The sequence below is a fragment of the Rhinopithecus roxellana genome, chromosome 16, assembly GCF_007565055.1.
Source record: "Rhinopithecus roxellana isolate Shanxi Qingling chromosome 16, ASM756505v1, whole genome shotgun sequence".
Lineage (NCBI taxonomy): Eukaryota > Metazoa > Chordata > Mammalia > Primates > Cercopithecidae > Rhinopithecus > Rhinopithecus roxellana.
Genome location: NC_044564.1, coordinates 24,253,479 through 24,277,207, shown reverse-complemented (window position 1 = coordinate 24,277,207; position 23,729 = coordinate 24,253,479). Strand labels below are relative to the sequence as shown.

At 48.4% G+C, this 23,729-nt stretch overlaps 1 protein-coding gene across 1 annotated transcript; it reads right to left on the bottom strand.

The window, feature by feature from the left end:
* Positions 1-17,135: 17,135 nt before the first annotated feature.
* CCL19 (C-C motif chemokine ligand 19) lies at positions 17,136-18,823 on the bottom strand. The gene is made up of 4 exons (XM_010385804.2): positions 18,644-18,823; positions 17,787-17,919; positions 17,507-17,600; positions 17,136-17,416 (listed from the first exon to the last, which is right to left on the bottom strand). The coding sequence occupies exons 1-4, from the start codon at positions 18,690-18,692 to the stop codon at positions 17,396-17,398; spliced, it is 297 nt and encodes a 98-aa protein (XP_010384106.1). The 5' UTR covers positions 18,693-18,823; the 3' UTR covers positions 17,136-17,395.
* Between the last annotated feature and the right edge of the window lie 4,906 nt (positions 18,824-23,729).

Here is a 23,729-nt window from a genome sequence, read left to right as displayed (position 1 = left end):
ACTCAGGTTGGAGGTTGGTCACCATAAAGACCAACCATGTGATTAGAGGGTTGGGCTTTGGGCCAGGCTGACCTCTGGGGTGGAAGTGGGCGCTGGAGATTGAATTCAGGTATGTGGCCAGTAATTCAGTTATGCTGTTGTAAGGAAATCTCAATAAAAACTCCAGACACCAGGCCGGGTGCGGTGGCTCACGCCTGTAATCCCAGCACTTTGGGAGGCCGAGACCATCCTGGCTAACACCGTGAAACCCCGTCTCTACTAAAAAAAATACAAAAAACTAGCCGGGCATGGTGGCGGGCGCCTGTAGTCGCAGCTACTCGGGAGGCTGAGCCAGGAGAATGGCATAAACCCGGGAGGCAGAGCTTGGAGTGAGCTGAGATCCAGCCACTGCACTCCAGCCTGGGCGACAGAGCAAGACTCCGTCTCAAAAAAAAAAAAACAAAAAACTTTCTGGTTGATGAACACTTTGATGTGCCAGGAGGGTGATGCACCTTATGTCTCCACAGGGAGAAACCACTGAGAAAAGCTCTGCATTTGAGACCCTCCTAGACTTCATCCTGTGTGTCTTTTCATTTGGCTGTTTCTGATTTACACCCTTAATAAACTAATTAAACACAGCACTTTCCTGAGTTCTGTGAGTCATTCTAGCAAGTTATCAAAACTGACAGGGGGTTTGGGAACCTCCCAGACTTGTAGCCAGTTGGCCAGAAATGTGGGTGGCTTGGAGACACTACTTGTAGCTGGTATCTAAATTGGGGACAGTCTTGTTGGGGACCTTTCTCTTAAACCTGTGGATTCTGGTGCTAACTCTCCATGGCTAGTGTCAGAAGTGAATTGCAGTCCATGAGTTGATAGCAGAATACCTTCCCACTGAATATCTCCCCATCGTTTCTCCCTTTTTGTGGAGGAAACTTTTCTCTTTCACAACTCTCCTCAGTAGACTGCACCTGGTTTTCACTTTTTGGCTTCAGCTCTGAGAATCTCAGCAATAAGCAGTTTGGACAAAGGTAGGAGAGTTTGCACTATTACCGTTAGGGGAGGATTTGCAAGGTTTGTGATGTTGCTCCTTTGGAGGTATTTGAGCCATCAGTCTCAAGGCTGGGAGTCAGGGTTTTGTTCAAGATTAGGGTCAGAGGTAGGAATGTCTCTCTTCCCTAGGTTCCTCACTGCCAGCTCTTCTCTGTAGTACTAAGACACCTGGGGATAGGAGGAGTGGGAAAGATGGGACATAGCCACCCCCTAGATTCCCTGAGGACAATCACAGGAGCAGGGTAAGGATGAGAAGGTCCCCTCCCAAATTCTCCAGATCTCCCTAGGCCCGTCACATTGCCTACATATCCACCATCTGAGATCCATTCCTCCCTTGGAAAGTGAAGCTAAAGGGAACATTCTTTGGAAGCAGGTTCAGCTCCCTTATCTCTCATCTCTGGCCTCTAGGACTTCACCCTCCTGGCCCAGCCAGCACTGTCCCTCTCCCTTATTGACCCATTTTCCTGTGCTCCAGAGTTGAGTTAAAATAGCTGGAGGACAACTTGGCCTAGAACATCCTCATTCTCTACTGTAGCTTCCCTATCCTGGAAATTGAGAGGGAGTTTGGAGGAGAGGGTCTGGTCAGCTCACAGAGTAACAGGGAAACAAAGGAAGCAGGCTCACTGTTCTTTGTCTGAGTCCAGTGGGAGAACATATCCAACAAGTTATATGAAATGGATTTATTACTTACAGGTAGGCAGCAAGGGAAACAGAGCCCCAGGATTAATTGTGAGGCAGCCCTCAGGCTCAGGAAAGCTGCCCAGGTCAGCTCCACTTGCACTGCAGCCAAGGACTCCAGAAAGCAGCCTGCCTTGGGTTTTATACCCTAGGGCAATGTGACTTCCTGGGCTAAAACATTGAAGGATATTCTGTTTCTGGGGTGGGACTAGAACAGAGCCTGTTCCTTATCTGTTTCTGTCACCTCTTCCTTATCTCAAGATTTTGCATTCCAAGTGAGAAAGGGAGGAGAACTGGGTCAGTGTATAGTCACCCAGAGAACTGTTCTGCCAGACCCAAGAGATAGACCTCTCAGAAGACACTATTGTGGAGTGCTATTCTGTTTCCCATTCCAGATCTAGAGTATATAATGGAGCAGATTTAATTGCCCACATTTTTCTGCCCCATCCATCCATCCATCCATCCATCCATCCATGTGTCTATATGTCCACTCGTCTTTGTCTCTCCATCAGCCCATTCTTCCTTCTTTCACCTATTTTTTCATATATTCCTCGTCACCTGTTCATCTGCATGTTCAACCGTTATTCATTTATTAATGTTTCCCTTCATTTATTTGTCTCTCAGTTATGGTAGTAATTAACATTTATTGATACTTAAGTGCCAGGCACCATGCTAAATGCTTTAAATTGATTGTCTCATGACAAATCTATGAAGTAGATTTCTGTGGGCTGTTTTTGTTCATGCAGACCACTTTTCTGCTTTTCCATACCCTTTTTGTGGTTCCTGTAGGAAACTTGTTTCCCACTTAACATAGTCTTGGTGGAGCTGTCAGCTACAGTACTCTGATCAGAGTACCCCATTTCCTGGCCACTGTGACAGACTGAAGAACTGAGTATGTGTCACAAGTACAGATAACCAGAGTTTTCTATGAGATTTGATGTTTAGATGCCAGGAGAAAGAGGGTCTCTTTTAGATCAATCAATATAAAAATTTAGGCTTGAGGCTTCTAGTGGCCATATTTCTTGCTACTAGAAGAGCACCTGTATCTTAGACCATTTTTCTGTTGCTTAAAGCAGAATACCTAAATCTGGCTAATTTATAAATAAAACAATTTATTTCTTACAGTTATGGAGGCTGAGAAGTCCAAGAGGGTACTTGGACTCTCTTGGACATACCTGGTGAGATCCTTCTTACTGGTGGGGACTTTCTGCAGGATACTGAGGTATGGCACAGGGCATCACATGGTAAGGGGGCTGAGCATCCTAGCCCAAGTCCCTCTTCTTAGGAAGTCCTTAGTCCCACATCCATGATAACCCATTAATCCATGGATGGATTCATCCATTTATCAAGGCAGAGCCCTCATGACCCAATCACTCCTTAAAGGCCCCACCTTTCAATATTGCCACATTGGGGATTAAATTTCTTTTGTTTTTAATTTGTTATATGTTTTTAAGAGACAAAGTCTCATTCTGTCGCCCAGCTGGAGTGCAGTGGCATGATCATGGCTCACTGCAGCCTTGAACTCCTGGTCTCAGCCAGTTCTCCTGCCTCAGCCTCCCAAGTAACTGAGACTACAGCTACAGGTGTGCACCACCATGCCCAGCCAGGGTTTAAATTTCAACATGAGTTTTGGAGGGGACAAATATTCAAACCATAGCAACTTTGGGAGGCCAAGGCGGGTGGATCACCTGAGGTCAGAAGTTTGACACCAGCCTAGCCAACCTAGTGAAACCCTGTCTCTACTAAAAATACAAAAATCGGCCGGGCGCGGTGGCTCAAGCCTGTAATCCCAGCACTTTGGGAGGCCGAGATGGGCGGATCACGAGGTCAGGAGATCGAGACCATCCTGGCTAACACTGTGAAACCCCGTCTCTACTAAAAAATACAAAAAACTAGCCGGGCGAGGTGGCAGGCGCCTGTAGTCCCAGCTACTCGGGAGGCTGAGGCAGGAGAATGGCGTAAACCCGGGAGGCGGAGCTTGCAGTGAGCTGAGATCCGGCCACTGCACTCCAGCCCGGGCGACAGAGTGAGACTCCGTCTCAAAAAAAAAAAAAAAAAAAAAAAAAAAAATCAGCTAGTCATGGTGGCACGCACCTGCAGCCCCAGCTACTCCATAGGATGAGGCAGGAGAATCACTCAAACCTGGGAGGGGAAGGTTGCAGTGAGCGGAGGTCGTGACACTGCACTCCAGTCTGGCAACAGAGTGAGACAAAAAAAGATTAGAGAGGTATCAAGGTAAGAGAGGGAGATAACAACATTTGAACCCCTGGATCCAACCAGGGTTGCAGATAATCTCCTTAATGAGAAGTTTTTTTTTTTTTTTTTTTTTTTTTTAAGATGGAGTCTCGCTCTGTTGCCTAGTCTAGAGTGCAGTGGTGCGATCTGGGTTCACTGCAACCTCTGCATCTTGGGCTTAAGTGATTCTTTCACCTCAGCCTCCTGGGTAGCTGGGCGCCACAGCCTGGCTAATTTTTGTAGATATGGAATTTCACCATGTTGCCCAGGCAGGTCTCAAAGTCCTGAGGCTAAGCAAGCCACCTGCCTCAGCCTCCCAAAGTGCTGGGATTACAGGCGTGAGCCACTGCACCTGGCCTCATACCTAGTTTTGATATAACAAATTTAACTTTTTGCCTAAGCTGCTTTGAATTGGGTTTTTGCCATTTGCAACCAAAAAAGTCCTCAGTAAAAATGACTGTATTATTTCTATTTTACAGATAGGGAAACTAAGACCCAGAAAGGTTAATTTTCCCAAGATTTCCCAGTTTATATCAAGCAGAATGCTGGTATTTGGAGCAAAATTCTGCTTTATTACCTATATGTGTCCATCTGCCCATCCATCCATCCATCCATCCATCCCATCCATTTATTTCTCTGACCATCTTTCAATGCCAAGACACTGAAGGCAATTAGTATTGTTTCACTTGCCAACTTCAATTCTGAAGCTGAGTCTGGATCAGGGATTGGTAAACTTTCTGTAAATGTCCAGATAGTAAATATTTAAGATTCTGTAGGCCATACAGTCTTTGTAGTAACTACTCAGCTTTGCTGTTGTAGCACAAAAGCAGCCATAGATATATTTAAATGAATAAGCATGGCTGTATTCCAATAAAACTCGATTTACAGAAACAGGTGGCAGGCTGCATTTGGCCCATGGGCCATAGTTTGCCAATGCTAGTCTGGATCAATGGGGAAGACATATTATGTTCTATTGCTGGGAACATGAACAGGGAGCGCCCTTGTGTTTGTACTGTGATTATATGCTTAAATGATTGTAGTGTGTCCTTGGTGTATGTGAATGATTGGCTGTGTGATTGATTATGTGTCTATGTACGTATGTGTGTGGGTAGAGATGTGTAGGTGGGTAAGAGTGTTGGCAATTATGTATTTGTGTATGATGTTTTTGTTGTTTTTGTTTTTTGAGACAGGGTCTCGCTCTGTCACTCAGGCTGGAATGCAGTGGCGTGATGCTCACTGTAACCACCACTGGGCTCAAGCTATTCTCCCACCTCCCAAGTAGCTGGGACTACAGGTGCGTGCCACCACACCCCACTAAGTTTTTGTATTTTTAGTAGAGATGGGGTTTCACCATGTTGCCCAGACTGGTCTCAAACACCTGGGCTCAAGTGATCCGCCCGCCTTGGCCTTCCGCAGTGCTGGGAGTACAGGTGTGAGCCACTGCGCCGGGTGGGTTTGTTTTCTGACTGCTTTTTCAGTCTATCTCTTTGTGGGTCTCAATCTGCAAGGCCTGCAGGGGGCGTCCAGTGCCCAGGGAAAAGGGGCTCCTGGCCTGGACTCTCAACCTCATGGGGCCTGCAGAGGGCGTCTAGCCTACAGGGAAAATGGAGTGTGTGGCCTGTGGAAGTGGGGATCTGGCCTAAGTGAGCTGTCATGTCTTGTTCCAGAAAGGGGCTGGAAATGAGCAAGAAACCAAATTACTCAACTTCTGAAAGTCCCTGATCCTGGGAAGGGGTCGGCTTCACTTCCTATCCTTCTGCAAATCCTCTATCCATGTCTGGAGGGTCTCAGTCCAGCTGGAGGGGCAGAGCTTGGCTCTGCAGTCCCAGAGCGTGGGTGGAACATTGCACAGAACTTCTGGAGGTAATGGGATATCAGGATGGGGGAAGTCTTGAGCAATAGCATACACCCCTTCCCTGCCTCCTACCCCCTGGAGCTTGAAATAACACCACTGCCAGGGTTTCCTCAATACTTGTCTCCTCTATTCCCTGCAATTCGGGCCACTCTGAACCTCAGAGTGCCTGGGCCTGGGCTGAGCTTGCTTGGGAGAAGCTCAGGAAACAAGGGCCCCCGGATGCAAAGCGGAGGGTGACCTCTGCTACGTGTTTGGAGATGGGGAACTCTGGGGTGTCAGAGGGAGGTAGGGAGGGGAGGCTGCCTGAAGGAGGGAGCTTTGCAAATAGAACCTCAAGGATGGGTGGGAATGGAGAAAGGACATTCCAGGTAGAATGCACAGCAAGCACAAAGGCTCAGAGGAGGGACATAAGAGTTTGTGATTAATCCTAATGTAGGTGGGGTAGGGAAAGGGCTAGTGGTGGGAGAGGCTATATGTGTGTGGGAGGTGGAGTGGGGGAGTTATTTCTGGTCATATATAATTTTGAAAAATTCCTGAGGAAGGAGCCATGGGGATGGCCTAGCCCAGATGCTGCAGCTGCCCTTAGGAAGGAGGTTGAAGTCAGGGCTGGGCTGTAGTAGCAGGGATGAAGAAGTGGCACAGATACCAGAGACATTAAAGAGGTAGAAGTTGGGCTTGGCATGGTGGCACACACCTGTATTCCCAGCACTTTGGGAGGCCAAGGCAGGTGGATCACTTGAGCTCAGGAGTTCAAGACCAGCCTAGGCACAATGGGGAAACCACATCTCTACAAAAAATACAAAACTTTGCTGGGCATGGTGGTGGGCGCCTGTAGTCCCAGCTTCTCAGGAGGCTGAGGTGGAGGATCTCTTGAGCCTGGGAAGTGGAGGCTGAAGTGAGCCGTGATTATGTCACTGCATTCCGGTCTGGGCAACAGAATGAGAGCCTGGAAGAGCCAGGGATGGTGTACAGATCTACTTCTGCGTTCCAGGCTGCAGAGCCAACTGTCTATTTGGGATTTCCTTGGCTTTCTTACAGATACTGCATTGGTCTGTTTTTGCATTGCTATAAAGAAATATCTGAATCTGGGTAATTTATAAGAAAAAAGGTTTAGTTGGCTCACAGTTCTGCAAGCAATACAGGAAGCATAACACTGGCATTTGCTTCTGAGGAGGCCTCAGGAAGCTTATAATTATGGCAGAAGGTGAAGGGGGAGCAGGCATCTCATATGGCAGGGGCAGGAGCAAGACGGAAAAACAGAGGGAGGTGCCACATGCTCTTAAATAGTCAGATCACATGAGAATTCACTCATTTTCAGGAAGACAGCACCAAGGGGGTGGTGCTAAGCCATCCATGAGAAATCCATTCCCATGATCCAATCACCTTCTGCCAGGCCCCATTTCCAATACTGGGGATAACAATTCAACGTGAGATTTGGGCAGGGACACATTTCCAAACTATGTCAGATACCTTATTCCAAAACCAAACTCCTGATTCTCAACACTTCTCTCCTAGCTTGTCTTCTCACCAGTTATCCATCTCAGAAAAGGAAGCTGCCGTCCCTCCAGGGGCTCAGACCTGAAGCCTGGTGTCATCTCTGGTTTTTCCCTTGCCCTTATGCTTCAAATATAATCCATCAGCTCAGCCCCTCGTTCTACTTATAAGTCCGTATCAGATTCCTCCTCTTCTCTATTCCAACTGCCACCACCTAGGTTAGGCCAGCATCATCTCTTTCCTAGACTGCTGGAAAAGCCCTTTGACTTCCCCATTCTTCTTTGTACAATTCATTTTTCCAGACTGCTGATAGGGTCTTTGTAAACTGTTAATGAGATCATGTTACTCCTCAGCTTAAATCTTTCATAGCACTTATAGAACAAAACCTCACTCCTTCCTGTGGCCTGCAAAGACTTGGATCCTATGACTCCAGCCTCCCTGTCCTACCTCTTCTTATGCCATCTCCTCCTCGTCCATTGTCCTCTGGCCACACTGGTCATTCATTCTTGAATGGCTGGCTTCTTATCTTTTAGGTGTCCTGGTGGTTAATACTGAGTGTCAATTTGACTGGATTGAAGGATACAAAGTATTGACCCTGGGTGTGTCTTTGAGGGTGTTGCCAAAGGAGATTAACATTTGAGTCAATGGGCTGGGAAAGGCAAACCCACCCTTTATGTGAGTGAGCACAATCTAATCAGCTGCTGGCAATATATGCAGGCAGAAAAATGTGAAAAGAGAGACTGGCCTAGCCTCCCAGCCTGCATCTTTCTCCCGTGCTGGATACTTCCTGCCCTCGAACATCGGATTCCAAGTTCTTCAGTTTTGGAACTTGGACTGGCCCTCCTTGCTCCTCAGCCTGCAGATGGCCTATTGTGGGACCCTGTGATTGTGTGAGTTGATACTTAATATATTTATATATTTCCTTTATATATTTCCTCCCTCCCTCCCTCCCTTCCTTCCTTCCTTCTTTTTTTTTTTTGGAACGAAGTTTCGCTTTTGTTGCCCAGGCTGGAGCACAACGGCATGATCTCGGCTCACTGCAACCTCTACCTCCCAGGTTCAAGCGATTCTCTTGCCTCAGCCTCCTGAGTAGCTGGGATTACAGGTGCCCGCCACCATGCTGGCTAATTTTTGTATATTTAGTAGAGACGGGGTTTCACCATGTTGACCAGGCTGGTCTTGAACTTCTGACCTCAGGTGATCCACCCACCTTGGCCTCCCAAAGTGCTGGGATTACAGGCGTGAGCCACCACGCCTGGCTCGCTCACCCCTTCCTTCCTCCCTCCCTCCCTCCCTCCCTCCCTCCCTCCCTCCCTCCCTCCCTCCCTCCCTCCTTCCTTCCTTCCTTCCTTCCTTCCTTCCTTCCTTCCTTCCTTCCTTCCTTCTTTGAGACGGAGTCTTGCTCTGTCACTCAGGCCAGAGTGCAGTCACGCAATCTCCACTCGCTGCAACCTCTGCCTCCCAGGTTCAAGCCATTCTTCCGCCTCAGCCTCCTGAGTCACTGGGACTACAGGCGTGGGCTACCACGCCCGGCTAATATTTGTATTTTTAGTAGAGACGGGGTTTCACCATGTTGGCCAGTTGGTCTTAAACTCCTGACCTCAGTGATCCGCCCGCCTCGGCCTCCCAAAGTGCTGGGATTACAGGCCTGAGCCATCATACCTGGCCCCTTTAGATACATCTATTCCATTAGTTCTGTCCCTTTAGAGTTTAAGCTACCACCTGACAGTTGTTAGCTTAAATATTGTCTCCTTAAAGAGGCCTTCCGTAGGCACCCTATTTAAAACATGTCAGTGCCATCTCATCCTGTTTTTGTCTTTCTTAACCCCTTTTATTGTATCTTTCATATACGCACCCAATTTGAAATTGTTTTATTTCTATATTCTAACAGACCTTTTTTGTTATTTTTGACCCACCAGCATTTGAACCCCCTTCCTGCATAAAAGCCCAACAGGCCAGATACTCACATTCCCAGCCTCCCTTGCATCTAAGAAAGTCCAGTCAATCTGGATGTACTTTCTCAGGGCTGTGAATCAGGTGCTAGTGATGCAAAGAAGCAAGGACCATGAGGAATTCATTTTGGTGGTGGCACTAGAATTGGTGGCAGTGCCATTGTCTGTCACTTGGCCCTTTGACTCAGCAGATCCAGTGGTGTTTGAGGTTTCTGTGACCAATTGCCATGCAGTATGAAGCCCAAGAGCAGGTTGCTCACATTTCCAGCATGCTTGCTCCTGGGTCATAGTCACCTTTCTCTCAGTCTGCACCTGCAGCCCTATGGAGAGTTCTTGATGACCGTTGACTCATAAGCCAATTTTTCAGCTGGGTGTATATGATTCTGCACAATTTTGTGGAACTAGTTTAGAGTGGATCACTATAGCTTTAAGGCCCCATTCAGGGTGATCCTGAAAGACAGTGGAGAATAAAATTTTTCCAGTGAGCAGAACATCTTATTTTCTACTTTTCTTGGAAGAGGAGTGGTTCTTGAGTTGGAAGCTGAGACCACCATCTGGCTTGGGCTTCTCATGCCACAGGGTGAATGAGGAGTTACCACATTGGTAGGGGGAGTTGATTCTGACTATTCAGGGAAATTGGCTGTAGCCACATGATGAATTCATGGAGGGGTGTAAAGGCACCCACGTAATTTCAGGGCACCTCCTGATGATGCCCTGGTTAAATTCAGTGGTCAAAGTTAATGGAAGACCACTGTAATCTTTTTTTTTTTTTTGAGACGGAGTCTCTCTCTGTCGCCCAGGCTGGAGTGCAGTGGCACGATCTCAACTCACTGCAAGCTCTGCCTTCTGGGTTCATGCCATTCTTCTGCCTCAGCCTCCCAAGTAGCTGGGACTACAGGCGCCCGGCACCACGCCCGGCTAATTTTTTGTATTTTTAGTAGAGTCGGGGTTTCACCATGGTCTCGATCTCCTGACCTTGTGATCTGCCTGCCTCGGCCTTCCAAAGTGCTGGGATTACAGGCGTGAGCCACCGCACCCGGCCCGACCACTGTAATCTTAATCAGGCAGGACCACCAGGGGCTAGTGTCCCTTGGCTGTGAAGGTTCAGATATTTCGAGGGAATAGAATATCAACCAGTGAGGGCTGGCTGGAGGTTAAGAGACCTTCAAATGAGTCACAAGAGAAGTGTGGTATAGAATTCTGATTCCTGCCCCCTGATGTGCATGCCCTGTGCAATCTCTTCACCTTGAAGTGATGAAGTGATACCCTTGACCCCCTGACTTGTGAATATGACAGGATATAACTTGAGTGATTAGGTTTGTATATGGCAAAGATGAAGGGCTTTTGCAGATGGAATGAAGGTTCCTAATCAGTTGACTTTGAGTTTGTCAAAAGGGAGATCACCGTTGGTGGGCCTGGCCTAACTGGGTAAACCTTTAGAAAAATGTCTGGGGTAAGAGACAAGAAGCAATAGCAAGTCGGGTGCGGTGGCTCAGGCCTATAATCCTAGCACTTTGGGAGACCAAGGCAGGAGGATCATGAGGTCAGAAGATCGAGTCCATCCCAGCCAACATGGTGAAACCCTGTATCTACTAAAAATACAAAAATTAGCTGGGTGTGGTGGTGCCTGCCTGTAATTCCAGCTACTTGGGAGGCTGAGGCATGAGAATCGCTTGAACCCAGGAGGCAGAGGTTGTAATGAGCCAAGATCACGGCACTGCCCTCCAGCCTGGAAACAGAGCGAGAGTCCGTCTCAAAAAACTTCCATATTGTGGAGAGGACGATGTGTCAGTGAACAACAGGCAGTTCTAGGAGCTGGGAGCCTCAGTCCTACAAGCACAACTACTAAAAATAGCAGTGAGTTTGGAAGAGGGCTCTGAGCCTCAGATGAGATTGCAGTGCTGGATGACACCTTGAGTTCATTTCTTTTATATTTTTAATTTTTATTTTTGCTTGACAGTCTGAGTATGTTTGTATGACACCTTGAGTTCAGCCTCGTGAGGCCATGATCAGAGGACCCAGTCAAGCTAGACCTACACTTCCGGCTCACAGAAGCTGTGAGATAATGCATTTGAGTTATTTTAAGCTGCTAAATTTGTGGTGATTTATTTTACAGCAATAGAAAATCAATACAAGTCTGGGTACAGTGGTTCATGCCTGTAATCTCAGCACTTTGGGAGGACAAGGCAGGCAGATCACCTGAGGTCAGGAGTTTGAGACCAGCCTGGCCAACATGGTAAAACCCCGTCTCTACTAAAAATACAAAAATTAGCCGAGCATGGTGGCAGGTGCTGTAGTCTCAGCTACTTGGGAGGCTGAGGCAGGAGAATCACTTGAATCTGGGAGGCAGAGGTTGCAGTGAGCCAAGATGGTGCCATTGCACTCCAGCCTGGGTGACCGAGGGAGACCTGTCTCAAAAAATTAAAAAAAAAATAAAATAAGGAAACCAATACAAGAAGAGAATAATATATGTCAGCTAAGTCCCAGAACCAGTTGCAGAACTACTGACTGTAACTTTTATCCATATTCCCTTCCTTGTGAAATGTGTCTATTTTTCTGTTCTTTGACTCCTCTTTTCTTTTATCCTCCTTTATTGCATTCTTGAATATAGGTTGTTGTGGTGGTATTACTACTACTCAGCAAGATTCTGGTTTTACTTCTCATCTTGGGAGTTACCACCTCGAAGTTAGGCATGGCTGTGTGACCCACTTTGGCAGAAGGGCTGGCTTCCTCTTGGGACAGGACCCTTGAAATGATGGTTTGACAGGAATGAGGTTGACGTGGTGATTGGGGTTTGGATGGTGTTAGGCTCAGATTTCCAGGGATCGGGATTCTGAGATCAAAAGCCCTAGGAGATCTGGTTGTCCCAGAATGGTAGTGTTCCTGAGGCTGGGGTGAAAGCTTTCCCACCTCTGCCAAGTTGGAACTGATGGTGGCTCTTATCTTCTGCATCCCACTGGAGCCACAGGGAAGACCCAAAGGCCCTAGAAGTAGGGTGGGGAGGCCTGATTCCCTCATCTACCCTGATCCTTAGAGGTTCTGTCCTCGCTTTTTTCCTCCAACCCTGCCCTTCCTGCCCCTGGCCCCTTGGGAGATGGAAGTGCCCCTCAGAAATGGGTCTTTTGAGAGTTGATGCTGCCCTGCTGCCCTCAGATGCTTTGCTCTTCAGAGATTCTCCGCCACCTGCCGATCAGACACCGGGCTCCACTCCTTTCCAGGAGCCCTGCCTGTCAGAGGGTTCCTTATCCTGCCTCTACCCCTACCCTCCAGATCCCCAGCACTGTCCCTACATTCCTCATTTCCTTTCAATATCACCAAGTCCTGGCATCTGATACTCCCCTGGGAATAGGAATAGGGTGGGCATTGCTGTAGCCCAATCCCCTTCTCTACTCCTCTGCCATTGGGAAAACTGAGGCCTGAGTAAACTCCCTCTTTGAGGCTCGGGGGAAGCTGATACTCCTTCTACTGCAGAGGCACAGGAGGTTGGAAGCCCTCTAGGGTGTGTGTCTTTGTGTCTGGGTTCAAGTGCAGGGACCCTACCTGTGGCCACCAGCTTCCTCTCTTGTTTATTTTCCCAGCTTTTTCTAGCAAGCTGAGCTTTTCTACCCCAACTAGACTTCCCAGCCCCCAGCCCTCAGTCCAAGTGCTGCCCATCAGGCAGGCTTAGACTACAATCCCAGCTTTGCCACTCAGCAGCTGAGTTGACTTGGGAGGTCATTCTCCTCTCTGTGCTTCAAATTCCTTATACATAGAATGGTACTAATGATACCTCATGGGATCGTTTGAGGGTGCCATGATGTAATGCCAAGAAAGGACTCAGCTTGGAGACTTGCACATGGCCAGCATCCAGAAGTAGCGACTTTCCCTATTCCCATGGGCCACTTCTCCACTTCTGGCCCTGCTATACTGTTCTCCATTTGTAATTAGGAGATAGGTCAACTCAGAAAAGTGATATGTGTAGTAGTTCAGAGTAGATATTCTGGAGCCAAACTGCCGAGACAGGAACCCCAGCTCTGCCTTTTTTCTAGTTGTCCAGCCTGGGCAGGTGACTTAACTTCTGTACCTCAGTTTTCTCAGCTGCAACATAAGAATGGTAATAGCACTTAAAGCAGTGCCCAGTACCTGGTAAGCGTTAGTGGTGAATTAGCTAATACTCAGAGCCATGTCCTTCCATGTGGACAAAGTCTCAGGGGTCACCTAGGAAGTTATCTGACCAGAGAAATGCTTGCTGATTCCTACAGAGGGGTACTTGGAGGAAATTTCCCAATTAGGAGTCCTGAGCCTTCACGAAACTGTTATTTCTAAGATTTTCTGGTGGTTTCTGAGTTTCCCGTAGCCTAGAAGGAGGGGGTGACATGGAGCTTGCCTGCCGAGAAGCTGAATATGAGATGATCAAAACATGATCAAAACCGTATGAAGCTGGCTCTGAACAAACACTCAACCACACAACAGAGATAGCCCCAGCTGTCTTGAGAACTGGATGTGCTCCTGGTGGGGGGCAGGGTATGGTGGGAAAAGGCCATGTTCAGTTCCATTTTTGTTAATCATACATGTATTGGGGCTTATTTTGTGCCAGACCCTGGCAGAGCAATGTTGGCAATGAAGTTGGATGAGGCCCAACCTCTCCCTCGTGACCTCTCTCAACAAATAGAAAAGGGAGCTTTTCATCACCCAAAGGCTAAGAGAAACCTGAGCAGGGGTGTCAAATACTTTTAGGAAGATATTGGCTACTGAGATATTGGCCTTTAGGATGGGAGGTATCACCCAGCTGCAGGCCTTGAACCTGTAAGAGATGCCATGTGCCCTAGAGAGGAAGGTGTCTATCTAGAGGCAGGCAACAAGGCCTCCACATCCTAACTGGGGAGCTAGGAGTCCACACCACTCCTCAGAGAGCTGGCAATCTCTGGTGGGCTCCTAGCCCACCAGAACTCTGGATAAATGAAGATGCAACAATCGTCAGTGACTCACCATGAAGTAGAAAGCAGATGTTCATTAAATGGAGTCACAGGGCTGAGAATGTTAGAGTGAGGCAGGATGCTCAGTTGCTCCAATTGCTCAGATTGCTGGGCTTATGTACCTGGCAGGGAGATAAGACCCAGTGTCCAGGATGGGTTGATATGGTTGGGGGGTGGGAAAAAGAAGGCAGAAAGCTAGGATGGAAAGCACTGGCTATAGAAGGGGTGGGGAGGGTTGCATGCCAGCTTCCCTAGGGCTCTCGTGTTCACCCCCTCAGATTTCCTCCAAATTCTTCATTTCCCAGGCTTCCAGGGTCAATTGAGTCCAAGGCACTTCACTAGCTCCTAGACTATTTTCTCTTTTTCTGAGCCTCAGCTTCTCTTTTGATCTCAGAAGATGGCCCCAGGGAGTGTTTTCTGGATGTGCAAGACTTGTGGGGTATCTATGCAAATGCTGGGGGTTTAATATGAGAACTAAAGATTCAGGAGCCAAGTTGTTGTTTGGAAGGAGTCTCAAAAATCAAGCTTCTCTCTCCCATCTGACAAATGGGGAAACTGGGTCTTGGGGTGCAGAATGGAAAAGGAACTTGCCCAGAGTCGCACAATAAGTGGGGCAGAGAGAGGATCATGGGACTCTGGCCCAGGGAGTGATTTCAGGATTTGCTCTGTACTTCCTGGCAGCAGTGTCATGGAGGTAGTATCCAGGGGCCCCTGTCCTGGTAGCATATTCTTCAAGGCTCCTACTCTCACCTGCCCTGCTCTGTCTGTGTGTTCCTCCGATAGTCCAGAGAGATCACTTTTGTTGCTTCTGTGGCAGGCTGACTTCCTGTAAATGTCACTGGCACTGAGAGGGTTTTCAGGCAATGTGCTCCCCCTACCCCCACCATGTGCATTTGTCCTCTGAGACACCAGCCTGCTTGGATGCAGGGCACGGGATCCACAGCTAGGAGACCTAGAACGCCATGGCTGGCTGGCTCGGTGGATGGATGAAAGAATGGCTGGGTGGGAAGTGGGTGAGTGGACAGTTGGATGGATGGAGGTCTGATGAATGCAGAAACAGCTGAATGAATGGATGCATGGATGCATGATCCCAGGTGATTCTAAGACCTGGGATAGCCAAGGTTTTAAGCACTTGCATCTGGGAGCAGAGGAGAGGAAGAGGATGTCATGCTGTCAGTGAGGAGGGGCTGCCACAACTCCCTCAACATTTCTCCCTTTTCTTTCTTTTTTTTTTTTTTTGAGACGGAGTCTCGCTCTGTCACCCAGGCTGGAGTGCAGTGGTCAGATCTCAGCTCACTGCAAGCTCTGCCTCCCAGGTTTACGCCATTCTCCTGCCTCAGCCTCCAGAGTAGCTGGGACTACAGGCGCCCGCCACCTCGCCTGGTTAGTTTTTTGTATTTTTTAGTAGAGATGGGGTTTCACCATGTTAGCCAGGATGGTCTTGATCTCCTGACCTCGTGATCTGCCCGTCTCGGCCTCCCAAAGTGCTGGGATTACAGGCTTGAGCCACCGCGCCTGGCCCATTTCTCCCTTTTCAAGGCCTGCCCAGGCCTGGTTTTGTTGCTGGCTGAGGTATACCTGATATAACAACGGCCTCTCTTCCCAGGCAAGGGTGCTCAATCTGGCCGCCTTGTTCTCATCTGACCCCAGTGGCACAGACTTGTCACTCCCAGCTGGAGAGGCCCTTAGAGAACACCATCTGGAGGCCAGCCTGCTTCCCCAGGGGACTTCTCAAGTACGAGGCCCTCACTCTGTACGAGAAGCCCTGTGGGATGCTCCAAGAATCACACGGCTCTCATCTCCCAGAGCTGAGATTCCTTTCTGGTCTCATGTGGGGAGATGTCTCTCGTCTCAGTGTTGCCTTTGAGCCCTGGAGCCCATGTAGACTGTAGGAGCGGTGGTAGGGCTCCTCTATGTGGAATCTCTTGTGCTTCCCTGGCTACTCCTTTTTCCACCCTGTGGGCCTCTTTCCTGTCTCTGACCTCTGACTCCCAGATCTGTCTGTCAGTGTCCCCGAGAGGCATGGCCCCAGGATTGCAAAGATGGGGCTAGACCTTGCTCAGTTTGGCTGAGAGAGGAAGGCTGGCCTGGAGGTCAGATTCTATATGGACAGAATGGACAGATGGGCCCTCAGCCCTGGCTTCTGAGTCTTTCCTCACATATTTATTCATTCACTAAACAAATATTTATTGAGGGACTGCCTTGTGCCAAGCAGCATGCTGGACACCAGAAAAATAGTAGAACTCGAAATAGATGTGATCCCAGTCCAGGAACATGGACAAATTTGGACAAACCAGCAAATATAAGTCAGTGTGATGAATGCTGTGAGGGGCTACTGCGGAAGGCTACCTAACCCAGCCTGGGGTCAGGGAAGGCTCCCTGGAGGAAGAGGCATCTGGACTCAGATGGGAAGCCAGCTGGGCAGAGGAGAGAGAAGAGTGTGCCAGACCAAGGGAAGGGCGTGGGTGGTTGGGTATTTTCCCCCCAGGCAGTAGAACTGGATCCTTTGCCCCACTCCACCTCCCCCAGCCATGAGAGCTGGTTCCCCACAACTCCCTTCCCCTGAGTGACACTGGATCCCTCAGACACCTGGTTGCTTGAACACCTGCTTTGGAGAGCAGAGACTGGGAGGCATGAGACACTGGCTCACTCAGGGAACTGATCCAAGCTTACTGTCGCTGAACTATGGAAAGCAATGAGGCTGATCCTGAGAGCATCAGGTTGTTAAGTGAAAGTGAGCGAGGAGACCCCTTAGGCCACAGAAGAGAAAATAGATCCTGCCATTCTACCTCCCCCTTCTTATTCCTGTCCTCCTGGCTAGACAGCAAACAGAGCAGACAGATCTATGGGTGCCAGGTGGCTTTTTTTTTTTTTTTTTTTTTTTTAAGGCTAGTCAAGCAGTGGGAGTAGAGAAAGAAGAAAGAAATCTGTAACTGGTTGTGATCAATTAGTTGTAAACACCAGGTGGTTTTATTGGTAGCATTGCAGTCTGGGGGTGGAGCAGCTTTACTCTGACCACAGTCACCCTCTTGCTCACACTCACACGCACACACACCCCAGGCCCTGTCCTGGCTGGTCAGATCTGGTGCAGAGGAGCTGGAGGCCTGGTGCTTCCTTCTGGTCCTCGGTTCCCCAGATTAGGTAATAATTCACAACGCTTCACTCGGACTCCAGGCTCCCTCTGGTGCTGTCATGGGTTAACTGCTGCGGCGCTTCTTCTAGAGGAGGCAGGAGAGGAAGGGTCATGGGCTGGAATCTTAGATAGGAGCTCAGAGGGAGGATACAGGGCCAGGGAGGGCCAGGCTTGCCTTGGTTGAGGTCCTCTGCAGTCTCTGGATGATGCGTTCTACCCAGGACTGGTCTGGGGGTGCACAGAGCTGGCGGCCCCTCAGTGTGGTGAACCTGGGGTGAGAGGTCAGAGAGAATGGAGCCCCAGAATCCAGCATATCTGGGGACCATGTCTGGGAACCTGTTTCAGAGATTTCCTTGAAGGGGTTGGGTTTGGCATGGAGAAGGGGAATAAGAAGGTGGGAGTCTCAGCAGGGACTAAAAAGGGAGATGAGGCTAGACACCCTCCCCACCACTCACACCACAGCAGGCACCCTGCAGCCATCCTTGATGAGAAGGTAGCGGAAATTCCTCACGATGTACCCCGGGATGGGTTTCTGGGTCACAGACAGGCAGCAGTCTTCAGCATCATTGGTGCCACTCAGAGTTGGGGCTAGGATGGGGAAAGAAGGTGACAGGACACAGGGCCCTTGAGGGTGGCGTGGCCATGGCCCTAGCTCGGATTAAGGACACCTCTGTGTGTGTATGTGTGTGTGTGTGTGTGTGTGTGATGGGGTAGGGGAGGAGTTAGACCTGGTATTCAACCAGCATGCACCAATATGGCTCTGACTCTGCTGGTTGCTAAACATATTGTCATACTTCTAAACTGTTTTGCAAATAACCACTGCCCTGAGCCCCACAAATGACTTCCTGCTGCCCTGATCACCCCAACCTCTCTCCCACGACAATCCAGCAAGTAAAGAGTTAATGCAGGTCACAGTGTGGGAAGGGTGTGGGGTGGGGTAGGCTGGTGTTAGGAGCCTTATTAATTGCTAAATTTTTGAATATCAGCCTTGGCTTGGTGTCTGCCATTCTTCCTACCTTAAGCAAATCTCCTTCTGCCTGGGAAACGGAGGCAGCAGGAAATAGAGCTTGCAGAGACAGCCACAGCCATAGGCCCCAGGATGTACTAAGAGACACACCCGCATTGGAATTCAGGGGCACAGGGATACCCACACTAACAGGCACACATGCAGGGATCCACCAGGCTCACCGAAATATGCAGACCTAATCATTCGCCTAAACTCACCATGTCCCTTATGTCCAGTGCCAAGCAATCTGAGATCTAGACATTACCCACTGCCAGCCCCTGACCCTGACTCTTCCTTCAGTCTTACCTGGGGAGGTCCAGAGAACCAGCAGGCTGAGGGCCAGTAGCAGGGCCATGGAGGGTGAACAGAGGCAGGCCAATGGCGAATATGTAAGTGCCAGCTGTCTCGGTGTGTGCAGGATCTGTGTGAGGCTGCAAGGTATGAATGATGTGAGGCTGGGAATGTGAGTCCTGCAGCTGACTCCTATTTATGGCCAGAGCTTCACTTTCTCTGCCTGAAATTCCCCTTCATGTCCCATTCTGTGATTCCCCTGTTACCTCCCTCTTTCTGGCAGAATCTCACCCTGCCCCTCCTTCTTCCCCACTGCGGTTGCCCTTTCCTTCTGCTTTCCTTGGCTCCTGCTCTGAGAACTTAAGTCTGCAGTCTGGCCCAGTAAAGGGGGCTGTGCACTGTTTCTCCAGAGAAAGGGATTGCTCTGTCATCCCATTGGTGGCATTTGCATCATCAACCATGGAGCTGGGGTTCAGAAGTGATGGTCAAAGGTGGGGGCCACAGTGAGGAGCTGTGCTCCCTTCCTTAGGCTTATCCCTTGTCCTCACTGGTGCTTCTTTCTTGGGAGGCTGGTGGTGAAGAAGGCTCCCTGGCACCCTCAGGACAACCATGAGAGCCTGGGGTGGCCTCCAAGGTCCCACCATATGGGAACCAGTCCTTCCCTTGGGGCAAGCAGAGCTGAAAGGCCAGGTACCTTGGGAGGAGACACAGGACCTTCATCCCACATCTCTGGCCTCTGGGGCTCAGCAAGCCCTCCTTTTCCTCCATTTACCATTTTCCTATGTCCAACACCTGGGTCAAAGGAACAGCTGGAGGGAGACTGGCTTGGAATAGCCCCCTTCATTTTCCCCCTTTTCTCAGTCCTGGGAACCAAGAGGGGATTTCTAAGGAGAGGGGCTGGCCAGCTCATATTCAGACAAATCTTAAAATTTCAAGGAATCGGCTGATGGAGGAGGGGACAAGTGACTTCCCCCTTATGAGAAAGGTCAGAAGAGAAGGCCTCGAAAGAGAAACTAAATATGAAACGCCCATTCACCCTTCGTAACCCAAGTCCTAGACCCTCTTTTGGATGCGGAGAGGGAGGGGGAACATTTCCCTCTTAAATTTCTGACTTAGCTTCTTTCCATTCATTAATCATAATAATAGTAATGGTATTTTTGATTGTTTACTATGTGCTAGGCTTTATGTCAAGGACTTTACCACTATTACCTTGCTTAACTTTCCCAAAACAATATAATTGATGTAGTTTTTCTTATTTTCACGTTATTATTCTTATTTTACCCATAAGGAACATGAGGCTCAGAGCACAAAGCCACACAACTAGTAAGTACTGGAGCATGATTTGGATCCAGGTGTGCTCTAGGGTTTACACTCTTTACCTTCACCCCACACCACCTGTCTGCCACTTGGTCATGGCACAGCGCGGGTAGTACACGGTGCAGAGGAGGGAGACTCTGCAGACAGAGCGCCTAGCTTGGGATTCAGATTCCACCACTTACTAACTGCGACAAGATGAAAATTCTCCAGTTTCTGTGTCTTAGTGTCCTTATTTGTGAAATGGGAATGGTAGATCTACATCTCAGGATTAAATGAGGTACCCTGAGTAAAGCCCTTAAAAGCCCTTAGCTTAGAGGCTGATGCACAATAAGTTCTGTTAGCCATTATTCTTCTTTTGTCCATTTTTTTTTTTTTTTTTTTTGAGACAGAGCCTCCCTCTGTCACCCAGGCTGGAGTGGTGCAGTGGCGCGATCTTGGCTCACGGCAAGCTCCGCCTCCCAGGTTCACGCCATTCTTCTGCCTCAGCCTCCTGAGTAGCTGGGATTATAGGCACCCACCACCACGCCTGGCTAATTTTTGTATTTTTAGTAGAGGTGAGGTTTCACCATATTGGCTAGGCTGGTTTCGAACTCCTGACCTCAAATGATCCACTTGCCTCCGCTTCCCAAACTGTTGGGATTACAGGCGTGAGCCACCATGGCTTTCATTAATTCATCCATCCATCCCTCTTTCCATTGATCTATCCATTCTTCTGTCCATGGTGGTTCTGGTTATTCTGTTTGCCCCAATCTATCCATTCTCCACTCTTCACGGCCCTGCTCTGCTCCCTGGAAGGCTGACCTCTGCAGATAGCATTACTCAGGGTCTCCTGCTCTCTGGCTTCTGTTTGGGGCTGGTCCATGGGAAGCAGCAACAGGAGATCAGTGGTGGAAGGAGAGAGGCTGAGGTGTTAATTCCCCAAATCTTTCATCTTGCTGCAGTTCTGGCAGTGAATAATTTCCCTTGTGGCAGTTGTTCTCAAAGAGTAGCCTTTGGGCAGCAGCAGCAGCATCACTTGGAAGCTTGTTAGAAACACGAATTCTTAGATTTTACTTCCCACTTACCACATCTGAGACTGAGGATAGGGTCCAGCAAACTGCATTTTCACACACCCTCCAGGTGACTCTGATACGTGCTAAAGTTTGAGATCCAAACGAGCCTCAGAGATACCATCAAATGTATACTTCATCCCAGGAGTCTCAGGAGGAGACTAGAGAGAATAGGGCATTAAAAAAAACTGAAGAAATAATGACAAAACATCTGAAATGTGATGAAAAGTATGAATATACATATCCAAGAAGTTCACTGCACCCAGCCTGCTATGTTGTTATGTTTATCAGAGATCTTTGTTTCTTTGTGTGGCGTAAGTTATTATTTTTTGTTCTTTTGTTTCATTCTGAAGGTCTCCCTTTAGCATTTCTTTGTTTGCTTGTTTTTTGTTTTTTCTTTCTCCCTTTAGCTTTTCTTATGGGCAGGTCTACTATTAATGAACTTCGTAAGTTTTGTTTATCTGGAACAGGAGTTTGAGACTAACCTGGCCAACATAGTGAAACTCCATTTCAGCTCCTGACTCCTCAGCTACTCAGGAGGCTGAGGCAGGAGAATCCCAAGGCTCACACTGACCTCCCAAAATGGTCTACAGATTGAGGCCCACTGGTCTAGAGTGATCCTTTTGGGTTGCCTCCCTTCCACGGGTCTATCTCTGTTCTTTTTGTTTTTTTTGACACAGAGTCTCAATATGTCACCCAGGTTGGAGTGCAGTGGCACAATCTCAGCTCACTGCAGCCTCTGCCTCCCACGTTCAAGCAATTCTCCTGCCTCAGCCACCCGAGTAGCTGGGATTAGAGGCACGCACCACCACCCCAGCTAAATTTTTTTTTTTTTTTTTTGAGATGGAGTTTCACATTTGTCACCCAGGCTGGAGTGCAATGGCACAATCTCGGCTCACTGCAACCTCCGCCTTCTGGGTTCAAGTGATTCTCCTGCCTCAGCCTCCTGAGTAGCTGGGATTACAGGGACCTGCCACCACGCCAGGCTAATTTTTTTTGTATTTGTATTTTTAGTGGAGACGGGGTTTCATCATGTTGGCCAGGCTGGTCTTGAACTCCTGACCTCAAGTGATCCACCCGCCTTGGCCTCCCAAAGCGCGGGGATTACAGGCATGAGCCACCGTGCCTGGCCTAATTTTTGTATTTTTAATAGAGATTCACCATGTTGGCTGGTCTCGTCTCAAATTTCTGACCTCAGGTGATCCACTCACCTCAGCCTCCCAAAGTGCTGGGATGACAGGCTTTGGAAACACTATTCCCTCCTCTTGCCCCTTCAAGCGTTTGTATGGTAATGGCTTCTCACCATTGCTAGACCCCAACAGCTTATCATCCCATGTTGGTTCCTTAATACTGACCCAATTTCTTAAATTGTCCCTTTATTAAAATCTTTCCAGTTAAATTTTTTTGAGTGTATGTGATATTGTGAAATATATATCTGGTCTTCATCTTCCTTTTCTGACATATAGCTCCTAAAATTCTTGGAATCTTGGGATAGATTGTGTCTTTTGTATGCTAATGAGGTAACTGGTGGCTGGAGGCCTCTAGACAGTCTCTGGATAGGAGCTAGTCAGCAGAAGAACCAGCCACATGGTTAGAGAGTTGGAACATTCTCTAACATTCTCTAGTGGTGGGGAGTCCCACCCACTCCCCACTTCTGGGTAGGGGAAGAGGGGTTGAAGCTTGAGTTGATAAACCAATGGCTGATGATGTAATCAATCATACCTATGTACTGATACTTCCATTAAAAACCCGAAAGGACTAAGTTGGCATAGGGGCTTCTGGATAGCTGAAAACATGGAGGTTCTGGAGGAGGGTGCCCAGAGAGGGCATGGAAGGTCCACACATTTTTTTTTTCCGATACCTCACTCTATGCATCCCTTTCATCTGGCTGTTTATCTGTCTTTTGTAATATCCTTTATAATAAATGGGTAAGCATAAGTAAGTGTTTCCCTGACTTCTGTAAGCCGCTCTAGCAAATTAATTGAACCCCAGGTGGGTTGTGGAAACCCCTATTTATAGCTGGTCACTCAGAAGCATAGGCCACAATCTGTGCTTGCAATTGGTATCTGAAGTAGGGGGGCAGTCTTGTGGAACTGAACCCTCAACTTGTGGGATCTGATGCTACCTCCAGGTAAATTATGTCAGAATTGAATTGAATTAGAGGACACCCATCTGGTGTCCACTGAGGAACTGTCTGCCAGATAATTTCTTGGTGGGGAGAAATCCCACACACTTATGAATAACCAGAGGTCACAGAAGTATTGAGTGGTGAGAGGGAGTAGAGAGTAGGGAAACATGGTTTTCCCTGTATCCTTGGAGTGTGCTATGTTTCCTGCCAGGGTTCTCGCTGATGTAATTGGTAGTACCAGAACATGGATTCCCAAAATGCGATTCTAGGATTGGCTTGCCCTTGATGAGGGCATGGATGGTCTCTGTGCTTGGGAAAAGAGGACACAAGTAATCTGGAGCATGTAGAAGCATCACAGTCACTTAGACTATCACTCGTGAGGCATGGATGAAATGTTGGAAGTCAAGACATTAGGAGATAAAGTACCTGAGGCACTTACTATGGCCACAAATGATGATTGTAAATGGTGATTACTATATTGTTACCATAGTACTATATTGAGGCCAGAACCTCACTGACCATTTCTGATTGTGCTAGTAAAATTCCAATAAAAAAGATAAGGTTAGGCCAGGCACAGTGGCTCATGCCTGTAATCCCAACATTCTGG